This window comes from Xyrauchen texanus, chromosome 16, assembly GCF_025860055.1.
Source record: "Xyrauchen texanus isolate HMW12.3.18 chromosome 16, RBS_HiC_50CHRs, whole genome shotgun sequence".
NCBI lineage: Eukaryota > Metazoa > Chordata > Actinopteri > Cypriniformes > Catostomidae > Xyrauchen > Xyrauchen texanus.
Genome location: NC_068291.1, coordinates 12,560,240 through 12,573,080, shown reverse-complemented (window position 1 = coordinate 12,573,080; position 12,841 = coordinate 12,560,240). Strand labels below are relative to the sequence as shown.

The window sequence follows — 12,841 nt, the reverse complement described above, 5'->3', positions numbered from 1 at the left end:
TTGATATTGTTTTTCACATGATTTTGACAAAATAGGAAATTAGTATCGATCAAAAAGTAAATATCTATCTATGTACTTGTATCTATTGCAATGGTGAAGCATCTGGTGATGAATCTCTGTACATCGACAGATATATTTATAGCTCTTGTATTGAAAATGAAATATTAAAGTCTGATATGTATCTTGCAGGAGATATGTGATAACCCAGAGTTCATTGTCGGAGGTGCTAGCAGGACAGATATCTGCCAGGGAGACCTGGGTAAGATCAACACTTTACAGTACAGTACATTGCATACTTCGGTTTTATCTTTGTCTTTAGGGCCAGAACTTTATACATGTTTAGTGTCACAGTGCAGCTAATCTTGCAATGTGTACCTCTTATTGGCCCCTGGAATACAAGTTTACCATCCAGTAGGGGACCCCCTATTTTGTGTTTACTCTGTTGGAAGAGAATCCAACCAACCATGCTTCCTATTGTTGTGTCCCACACATGGGCAATAAAAGATTGAAATGCATAGCGTAGATTACCAACCTGGCATGTTCCACAGAACAATCTAAAAATGCTTGAGGTCAGCAGTGTGGGCCCCAAATGCCAATTATCTATATAAAGCATTCTCTGAAAACATGTGCAATTAATAATTGATCTTTTAGGTGACTGCTGGTTGCTTGCTGCCATTGCATCTCTAACTCTAAATGAGAAGCTGCTGTATCGTGTTATTCCTCAAGAGCAGAGCTTCTCCGATGGTTATGCTGGAATTTTCCATTTTCAAGTTGGTGTCATTCAGCAATACAGCTTTTGATTTCATATGTTTATAAATTCTCTTAAAGGGATAGTTTGCCCAAAAATGAAAATTCTCTCATCATTTACTCACCCTCAATCCATCCCAGATGTGTATGACTTTCTTACTTCTGCAGAACACAATCGAAGATTTTTAGAAGAATATCTCAGCTTTGTTGGTCCTTACAATGCAAGTGAGTGGTTACCAGACATTTTAAAGCTCCAAAGGCCACTTAAATGTATCTTCAAAAGTGATATGATAGGAAGAGATGGGGAGAAACAGATGAATATTTAAGTCGTTTTTACCATAAATCTTTTATTTCACATTTTGAAAGTGAACATTTTTATTTAAATATTAATCGCTTCAGAGGATATGGATGTAACCACTGGAAACTTATGGATTGTGGCCTTTATGAAATTTTTGGAGCTTAAAAAGGTCTGGTCACCATTCACTTGCATTGTATGGACCTGCAGTTCTGAAATATTTATCTAAAATTCTTTGTTTGGGTTCTGCAGAAGAAAGAAAGTTATTCACATCTAGGATGGCATGAGAGTGGGTAGATGGTGACAGATTTTTCATTGTTATGTGAAATATCTCTTTTGTGACTTTTCTTACCATCCTTCCTTTTCTGATTCAGTTCTGGCGTTATGGAGACTGGATGGATGTTGTCGTTGATGACCGCATTCCCACCATCAAGAACCAGTTGGTGTTCACCAAGTCTGCTGAGAGGAATGAATTCTGGAGTGCTCTCCTGGAAAAAGCTTATGCTAAGTAAGTGTCTCAGCAAATCGATCAAATTCAGTCTTCCTCTGTTTTGGAATTGGTCAAACTCAATGAAACAAAAACCAATCCAGTATCAGCATTTTTTTATAATCAGCCAAAGAAAGTCCACAGTTTGTTGGCCTAACTGACAACCTTGCACATCTTAAAATATTTACCAATAACATTTTCTTGATTTCAATTTGAATTACAAAAGGTCATGTATATCAAATAATAAATTGTCTTATTTAGCTAAAGAAACCCATTCTTTTTTGGATTTTACTTGATCTTGGTTATATTAGCACTTTTTGATTCTTTATTATTATTTCTTTATTTGACAATGTTCTATATCCATGTTAACTATACAATAACTAAAATACAACAACAATTCATAATCATTATATGTACTTTGTGTGTACTATATAGCACCTAAAAAAAGGTTGTCAAGGAATGAGATATACTCTTCTAACATATGTTTATAGCCAGCCTTATGTTTGTCCTTGATTTTCCAAGTAAGGTCTCTCTCTGTTGTAATGTGTGTATATCTGCCCAGGCTTCATGGTTCCTACGAGGCTCTTAAGGGTGGAAACACTGCTGAGGGAATGGAGGACTTCACTGGAGGTGTGACTGAATACTATGAGATGAATGAGGCACCCAAAGAGCTGTATAAGATCATGAAGAAAGCTCTGGAGAGAGGATCCCTCATGGGCTGCTCCATTGAGGTGAGTTATTATGAACTTTTCCATTATCGGGCGGAATGGTTGTACAGCAAGGAACAATTCCAGGAGCATTACCACCTTAGCACGGTTCGTCATATCATGATTACAAACCATTGTCGGGTCGGATTTCTCTGCATGGCTAGTGCAAAGTGTAACTCCTTTTATACTATACACCTTGCCATTGCAGTCTTGAGGGATGATCATGATTTCAAGCTCGATTACACTTCCTAGCGCTTGACAAATGTGTAAAGTGCTAGATAGCACTAGCAAGAGTAAACAAGTTTGAAATCATGATCGCCAAGGATTCTGCTGATGTCAAAAAGGAATTATGTTTTGGTCTGTTCTCCCCCAAAACTAATTAGATCACTTCAGAAGACGTTGATTAAACCGCATTTTTTTACATTATTAATGCAAAGAAAATTATATTTCAGATTGAATGCATTTATGCTATGTGAGGAACTTGACCACATGTGAGATCTGCAGCCATTTTGGGATGAAATTTACCACCTCGTCACATACCACCCTGTCACATGTTTTATTGTGATGTGGTGGTAAGGGATGTGATGGGGTGGTTCTGCTTCTCGTTTGAATGTGAGTATGTGTGAAATCAAGGATTCTAATATAGTCAATTTATTTTCTGTTCACTCACACTCACTATATCTTTCACTCACTCACTCACTATCTCTTTCATTTACTCACTCACTCATCACTCACTATATCTTTCATTTACTCATTACTCACTATATCTTTCACTCACTCACTATATCTTTCACTCACTCGCTCACTTACTATATCTTTCACTCACTCACTCACTATCTCTTTCACTTACTCATCACCTCTTTCACTTACTCATCACTCACTATATCTTTCACTCACTCACTCACTCACTATATCTTTCTTTCAGTCACTCACTCACTATATCTTTCTTTCAGTCACTCACTCACTATATCTTTCACTCACTCACTATATCTTTCAGTCACTCACTCACTCACTATATCTTTCTTTCAGTCCCTCACTCACTCAATCTTTCAGTCACTCACACACTATATCTTTCACTTACTCATCACTCACTATATCTTTCACTCACTCACTCTCTTTCACTTACTCATCACTCACTCACCATCTCTTTCACTTACTCACTCACTCACTATATCTTTCGCTCACTCACTATATCTTTCACTCACTCACTCACTCACTATATCTTTCAGTCACTCACTCACTCACTATATCTTTCTTTCAGTCACTCACTCACTCACTCACTCACTATATCTATCTTTCTTTCAGTCAGTCACTCACTCACTCACTCTATCTTCGCTCACTCACTCACTCTATCTTTCGCTCACTCACTCACTATATCTTTCGCTCACTCACTCACTATATCTTTCGCTCACTCACTCACTATATCTTTCGCTCACTCACTCACTCACTATATCTTTCGCTCATTATATCTTTCAGTCACTCACTCACTCACTATATCTTTCTTTCAGTCACTCACTCACTATATCTTTCAGTCACTCACTATATCTTTCAGTCACTCACTCACTCACTATATCTTTCAGTCACTCACTCACTATATCTTTCAGTCACTCACTCACTCACTCACTCACTCACTATATCTTTCAGTCAGTCACTCACTCACTCACTCACTCACTATATCTTTCAGTCACTCACTCACTCACTATATCTTTCTTTCAGTCAGTCACTCACTCACTATATCTATCTTTCTTTCAGTCAGTCACTCACTCACTATATCTTTCACTCACTCATCACTCACTCTATCTTTCGCTCACTCACTCACTCGCTATATCTTTCACTCACTCACTCACACTCTCTTTCAGTCACTCACTCACTCACTCTCTCTTTCAGTCACTCACTCACTCACTCACTATATCTTTCAGTCACTCACTCACTCACTCACTATATCTTTCAGTCACTCACTCACTCACTCACTATATCTTTCAGTCACTCACTCACTCACTCACTCACTATATCTTTCAGTCACTCACTCACTCACTATATCTTTCTTTCAGTCACTCACTCACTATATCTTTCTTTCAGTCACTCACTCACTCACTATATCTTTCAGTCACTCACTCACTCACTATATCTTTCTTTCAGTCACTCACTCACTCACTCACTATATCTTTCTTTCAGTCACTCACTCACTCACTCACTATATCTTTCAGTCACTCACTATATCTTTCACTCACTCACTCACTCACTCACTATATCTTTCAGTCACTCACTCACTCACTATCTCTTTCAGTCACTCACTCACTCACTATATCTTTCAGTCACTCACTCACTCACTCACTATATCTTTCAGTCACTCACTCACTCACTATATCTTTCTTTCAGTCACTCACTCACTCACTCAATCTTTCTTTCAGTCACTCACTCACTATATCTTTCTTTCAGTCACTCACTCACTCACTATATATCTTTCAGTCACTCACTCACTCACTATATCTTTCACTCACTCACTCACACACTCACTATATCTTTCACTCACTCACTCACCATATCTTTCACTCACTCACTCACTCACCATATCTTTCACTCACTCACTCACCATATCTTTCACTCACTCACTCACCATATCTTTCACTCACTCACTCACTCACCATATCTTTCACTCACTCACTCTCTCTCACCATATCTTTCACTCACTCACTCACTCACTCTCTCACCATATCTTTCACTCACTCACTCACTCACTCACCATATCTTTCACTCACTCACTCACTCACTCTCTCACCATATCTTTCACTCACTCACTCACTCTATCTTTCACTCACTCACTCACCATATCTTTCACTCACACACTCACCATATCTTTCACTCACTCACTCACCATATCTTTCACTCACTCACTCACTCTCTCACCATATCTTTCACTCACTCACTCACTCTCTCACCATATCTTTCACTCACTCACTCACACTCTCTTTCAGTCACTCACTCACTATATCTTTCTTTCAGTCACTCACTCACTATATCTTTCAGTCACTCACTCACTCACTATATCTTTCAGTCACTCACTCACTCACTCACTCACTATATCTTTCAGTCACTCACTCACTCACTCACTATATCTTTCAGTCACTCACTATATCTTTCAGTCACTCACTCACTCACTATATCTTTCTTTCAGTCACTCACTCACTATATCTTTCAGTCACTCACTCACTCACTATATCTTTCACTCACTCACTCACTCACCATATCTTTCACTCACTCACTCACTCACCATATCTTTCACTCACTCACTCACCATATCTTTCACTCACTCACTCACTCACCATATCTTTCACTCACTCACTCTACTCACCATATCTTTCACTCACTCACTCACTCACCATATCTTTCACTCACTCACTCACCATATCTTTCACTCACTCACTCACTCACCATATCTTTCACTCACTCACTCACTCACCATATCTTTCAGTCACTCACTCACTCACTATATCTTTCAGTCACTCACTCACTCACTCACTCACTATATCTTTCAGTCACTCACTCACTCACTATATCTTTCAGTCACTCACTCACTCACTCACTATATCTTTCAGTCACTCACTATATCTTTCAGTCACTCACTCACTCACTATATCTTTCTTTCAGTCACTCACTCACTATATCTTTCAGTCACTCACTCACTCACTCACTATATCTTTCAGTCACTCACTCACTCACTATATCTTTCTTTCAGTCACTCACTCACTCACTCACTCACTATATCTTTCAGTCACTCACTCACACACTCACTATATCTTTCACTCACTCACTCACCATATCTTTCACTCACTCACTCACCATATCTTTCACTCATTCACTCACCATATCTTTCACTCACTCACTCACCATATCTTTCACTCACTCACTCACTCACCATATCTTTCACTCACTCACTCACTCACCATATCTTTCACTCACTCACTCACCATATCTTTCACTCACTCACTCACTCACTCACTCACCATATCTTTCACTCACTCACTCACCATATCTTTCACTCACTCACTCACTCACTCACCATATCTTTCACTCACTCACTCTCTCACCATATCTTTCACTCACTCACTCTCTCACCATATCTTTCACTCACTCACTCTCTCACCATATCTTTCACTCACTCACTCTCTCACCATATCTTTCACTCACTCACTCACTCACTCACTATATCTTTCAGTCACTCACTCACTATATCTTTCAGTCACTCACTCACTATATCTTTCACTCACTCACTCACTCACTATATCTTTCACTCACTCTCTCACCATATCTTTCACTCACTCACTCACTCTCTTTCAGTCCCTCACTCACTCACTCACTCACTCACCATATCTTTCACTCACTCACTCTATCTTTCACTCACTCACTCACTCACTATATCTTTCACTCACTCTCTCACCATATCTTTCACTCACTCACTCACTCACTCACCATATCTTTCACTCACTCACTCACTCACTCTCTCACTCTCTTTCAGTCACTCACTCACTATATCTTTGTCACTCACTCACTATATCTTTCAGTCACTCACTCACTATATCTTTCACTCACTCACTCACTCACTATATCTTTCGCTCACTCACTATATCTTTCACTCACTCACTCACTCACTCACTCACACTCTTTCAGTCACTCACTCACTCACTCACTTTATCTTTCAGTCACTCACTATATCTTTCTTTCAGTCACTCACTCACTCACTATATCTATCTTTCTTTCAGTCACTCACTCTCTTTCGCTCACTCACTCACTATATCTTTCAGTCACTCACTCACTCACTCACTATATCTTTCAGCTCACTCACTCACTATATCTTTCAGTCACTCACTCACTCACTATATCTTTCAGTCACTCACTCACTCACTATATCTTTCTTTCAGTCACTCACTCACTATATCTTTCTTTCACTCACTCACTATATCTTTCAGTCACTCACTCACTCACTATATCTTTCTTTCAGTCACTTACTCACTCACTATATCTTTCTTTCAGTCACTCACTCACTCACTCACTATATCTTTCACTCACTCACTCACTATATCTTTCAGTCACTCACTCACTCACTCACTCACTCACTATATCTTTCAGTCAGTCACTCACTCACTATATCTTTCTTTCAGTCACTCACTCACTATATCTATCTTTCTTTCAGTCACTCACTCATCACTCACTATATCTTTCACTCACTCACTCACACTCTCTTTCAGTCACTCACTCACTCACACTCTCTTTCAGTCCCTCACTCACTCCTCACTCACTCAATCTTTCAGTCACTCACTCACTATATCTTTCAGTCACTCACACTCTCTTTCAGTCACTCACTCACTCTCTCTTTCAGTCACTCACTCACTCACTCTCTCTTTCAGTCCCTCACTCACTCACTCACTCACTCAATCTTTCAGTCACTCACTCACTATATCTTTCAGTCCCTCACTCACTCATATCTTTCAGTCCCTCACTCACTCAATCTTTCAGTCACTCACTCACTATATCTTTCACTCACTCACTCATCATTTATCTTTTTTATTTACTGTACAACTTCCTTTATACTGTTGAATGCAAACAGTATTGTGACGTATATGATTAAAGTCTAGAAAATATTCCTTCATATTACAAGGAAGAAAATTTTAAAAAATTGTTTAATAATTTTATTGTAAAATGTTCAAAATGTCATTGGTTCTAAAGTTTGCATCCCCATTTCTGAATGTAATAGCAATGTTCTCTAATAATATCTTTGTATATTTTTCCATTAAATTTTCATCCAACCTCTTTGAGTAGCTTTTTTTTTGTAGTTTAGAGGGATGTGTGGATGCAACTCTCCCATTCACCATTATGATGCTCTTTTCAGGTATTCAGAGCATGACCAAAGTTTTCCATTACATCTCCAATTTTTATGTTTCCCCTCCCCCAGTTTTATAAAGGTTAAAACCAGCAGTTCATATAGAGAAACACTTTGTCCATACCACCCCGCCACATCAGTTACCACCCTGTCACAGGGTCATTTTGTTAAAATTGTATGGAAAGGAAATTATATGTTACATAAATTAATGTTGAATGATGTTCTTGTTGTGTGGACTAATGAGATAAATGTAACTTTATTTGTATTTTTAAGTTAATTTGTTTTTTCAATACAAACAATGAGGCCATCGAAATGTCGAATTCATATTTCAAGATTAAAAATCTAAGAATAAAAAAATGGACTAAATTACAGACTTTCAATTGATGGTTTCCAAAAAAGGGACATTTTATTATTAGGAAAAAATCTATTTCTTGTTTTACTACTCTAATGGCGTATACACTCACCTAAAGGATTATTAGGAACACCATACTAATACTGTGTTTGACCCCCTTTCGCCTTCAGAACTGCCTTAATTCGACGTGGCATTGATTCAACAAGGTGCTGAAAGCATTCTTTAGAAATGTTGGCCCATATTGATAGGATAGCATCTTGCAGTTGATGGAGATTTGTGGGATGCACATCCAGGGCACGAAGCTCCCGTTCCACCACATCCCAAAGATGCTCTATTGGGTTGAGATCTGGTGACTGTGGGGGCCATTTTAGTACAGTGAACTCATTGTCATGTTCAAGAAACCAATTTGAAATGATTCGAGCTTTGTGACATGGTGCATTATCCTGCTGGAAGTAGCCATCAGAGGATGGGTACATGGTGGCCATAAAGGGATGGACATGGTCAGAAACAATGCTCAGGTAGGCCGTGGCATTTAAACGATGCCCAATTGGCACTAAGGGGCCTAAAGTGTGCCAAGAAAATATCCCCCACACCATTACACCACCACCACCAGCCTGCACAGTGGTAACAAGGCATGATGGATCCATGTTCTCATTCTGTTTACGCCAAATTCTGACTCTACCATCTGAATGTCTCAACAGAAATCGAAACTCATCAGACCAGGCAACATTTTTCCAGTCTTCAACTGTCCAATTTTGGTGAGCTCTTGCAAATTGTAGCCTCTTTTTCCTATTTGTAGTGGAGATGAGTGGTACCGGTGGGGTCTTCTGCTGTTGTAGCCCATCCGCCTCAATGTTGTGCGTGTTGTGGCTTCACAAATGCTTTGCTGCATACCTCGGTTGTAACGAGTGGTTATTTCAGTCAAAGTTGCTCTTCTATCAGCTTGAATCAGTCGGCCCATTCTCCTCTGACCTCTAGCATCAACAAGGCATTTTCAGCCCACAGGACTGCCGCATACTGGATGTTTTTCCTTTTCACACCATTCTTTGTAAACCCTAGAAATGGTTGTGCATGAAAATCCCAGTAACTGAGCAGATTGTGAAATACTCAGACCGGCCCGTCTGGCACCAACAACCATGCCACGCTCAAAATTGCTTAAATCACCTTTCTTTCCCATTCTGACATTCAGTTTGGAGTTCAGGAGATTGTCTTGACCAGGACCACACCCCTAGATGCATTGAAGCAACTGCCATGTGATTGGTTGATTAGTTAATGAGAAATTGAACAGGTGTTCCTAATAATCCTTTAGGTGAGTGTATATTGTCCGTAACGGGGTGGTACAAGAAAGGCTCCCATGCCTGAATAAAATGTATAATATTAATAAGGATTTTGTGCCTGAGGTGGAAAAATGTTTTTTTGGAGGATTAACATATCTTTCAAGTTGTAAGTTTAAAAAAAAAAAGTTTGTTCTTAATGAAAAAATTGAAAATTGCAAAGTGGAAATGGCACTGGGTTTGGTAGAATGACTCGTTTATTGCCACAAAAAATAATGTCGAATCGCGTGCAGTAATAAGGCACACACAATGAAAGTAAACAGGTCTGACACACAAAACACATACACACTGTTTTTAAAAGTAGAGCCACAATACTTAAGCATAATATGTTACTTTGACCATTACTCTAGTGTGATAAAATCGCTTACAACCTTGTCTTTGTAAATCCAGTATTTCAACTCCATTGCCATGACGTCGTAACATAAGTAATCAACAGACGTAAATCCCAGAAACTTGACATGATTTTGAGTTTTCGGTTTTCATCGTAGTCTTCTGTTTTGGAACAAGCCATCGTGCTATCCTGTTTATGATCCGACGCACGACAAGAAGACGTGATTTGCGCCGTCTAAACAGAAAAGCCTCTCCAAATACACATGGAATACACAGCTACCTAATGTGTGGACTGTGGTCCATTCTTACCTGTGATTTCAGTCTCATCGTGTCATTAGCCGACACACAGACAAGTGATTGAATCAGAGCTTATAACAATCCTCCCTCATAAACTGCGTGCTTGGAGCGCGATTAACACAAACTGCAGCCAAGAAATGCTCGTACTGGTCCTGTTATGGACTGCAGTGCGTTTTGTTGAGAGATTTCAATCTGACCACAGTATTTAGTGTAAAGGACCGCTCTCATGCCCTGAGTGCTGTTAATTCTTGCACCTGCGGGAAAGCGGTTATTATGTCCATGAATTTGAATTCTCCACTGCTGTATAATGCGAGATCATGCATGAGGCAATTGGCATGCCTTCTCGTGAATGTGGTGGAGAAACACTCAGAATTTAGTGACATTAAATGCGTGCTGTCCTACCAATTATAGCACGGAGTTTACACGCTCACTTTTGTGACGTTGCTGAAACTTTAGTTTCAAAACCGGAAGAACGAAATGGCTCAGTAAGACAAAAAATTAAATAAATAACAATTTTCCCCTTAACAATGAACAGAATTAGAGCTATTATTGTTTTCAGTGATGTGCAACCTGTACATATCTGTTCACATCTCAAAAAATGTGTTTTGGGATATAGCCTAATGACCCTTTAACCGTGCTCAACCGTACTGGTGGAATGGCGTTAGTATGTGACGATTGACGTTTTTTTATGTGTGTGTGTGTTGTATTTTCATGATTTTATGATGATCACTAGAAAAGTACATTATTTTCCGACACACCTTTTTTTATACGCTAGCTAGCTCATTAAAACTCGTATATAATTATATTACTCGTATAATATTTTTTTCAATAAATGTGCTCATAAACTAGTCCGGGAACATTTCACTTTCTGTGTGACATTCATAACTCCTCAGCAAATGATGGTAAACCTCTCGCTTTTTACTCTTTCCTTTTTACCACATGGGCCATGTCTTTCCTGTGCTTTTGCAGAGTAAAAACCAGAGGGAAAAGCAGTCCTAAAATTTTGAATATGCAATTTTCCCACATAGCACACTTGCTCCAATGTTTACCTATAACTCTGTCACCAACTGACACATTTGGTCCCACTTTATATTAGGTGTCTTTAACTACTATTAAATTAAAATACATACAAAAAAAAATATTTATTATGTAATTATATGTTATGTACAATTTGCTGGTGTTGAGGTTAATGGACAGGTAGGTTTAATATTAGTGGTAGGGCAAATAATTTTTAGCAAGTCAGTGCACTGGCGGCCATGTTTGGAACGCTCTCGGGCAGCTATTTTTCTATATAAAAAAAGCGGCATGCAAGAGCAGCTCCTATCTACTTGAATGGGGAAAGACCGAAATTTCCAAAATGTTTAGTCAAGTTCAAAGAACATATTTCAAATCAGCAGTAAAATCTGACAACACTGGAATCATAAATTTTGCTTTACCTCAGAGTATGCAAAAAATGCAATTTTCCTAGCTTGGATAGCTAATGCGCATGCACATTCTCCAGTTGATTGACAGGCACTGTCTGTATCTAAATGGTTATTGTTTCTATATCCATTCCCTGTTGGGTGTTTCAGTTTCTCCCATTCATATTAATAGAACTAGCCTGTCTCTGCTAAATTGTTTCTGGTTAGGTTTAGGGTAAGGGTTGTGGTAGGTTTAGGTTTAGGGGTAGGTTAACAGTGTACCACACATGCACTTAATTACAGGTACTTTAAATGAAAGTTTAATGTAACAACATATGCATATGTACATAAGTACATAGCAGTTAAAGACATCTAATATAAAGTGGATCCACGTAGGCTATTTGTTACGTACATTCAAGCACCACGGTGGAAAAACATAACCGTGCCAATTGGAACAGATCAGCAAAGAATGGAAGGGTTTCGCAATGAGAACCATTCGGGCTATGGTGGAAAAGAGGCTAATGACTGCTTTCACACTTGGGTCCTTGTTCCCATTTATTATTTACCCTAGTTGCAAAGACTTTGTTGGTTGAGTTTATAAAAACAAAGTGAAGATTGTAGATAATGTAAGTAACAGTGGGGTTACATATACTATAAAAAATTTGACAAGCAATTAAATTTTTTTCACAGTCGCTGGTTCCAGCCCGCTTTGAAACCCTTACTGCAACAGGTCTTGTGAAGGGACACGCCTACTCCGTGACTGCTGTAGAGGAGGTAAAGATGTTTTTTTTGTTCCTTCTATGGGTATTTATTTTATAATGGTCCTGTTTTGAACACCATTATTTGATTATTACTGTTTGTGCCGACAGTGTAAACAGTCCAAGCTGAAAAGGTCTAAAGTACGTCTGGTGCGTCTGCGTAACCCCTGGGGTCAAGTGGAATGGAACGGACCTTGGAGTGATAAGTGAGTCTTTGGTTGTTTCTGAATTTCAAAATGTTAAAATAAAAATAATA

The 12,841-nt window shown here is 38.8% G+C and overlaps 1 protein-coding gene across 2 annotated transcripts in view; it reads left to right on the top strand.

Moving 5' to 3' along the window:
• The window catches only part of LOC127656620 (calpain-3-like), a 30,144-nt gene that overhangs the window by 708 nt on the left and 16,595 nt on the right, over positions 1-12,841 (top strand). For both annotated transcript variants that reach the window (XM_052145032.1, XM_052145033.1), the window contains exons 2-7: positions 190-259; positions 652-770; positions 1,417-1,550; positions 2,092-2,260; positions 12,518-12,601; positions 12,697-12,791. In XM_052145032.1, coding sequence (XP_052000992.1) covers positions 190-259; positions 652-770; positions 1,417-1,550; positions 2,092-2,260; positions 12,518-12,601; positions 12,697-12,791 — 671 coding nt within the window. The remainder of the gene's footprint in view (positions 1-189; positions 260-651; positions 771-1,416; positions 1,551-2,091; positions 2,261-12,517; positions 12,602-12,696; positions 12,792-12,841) is intronic.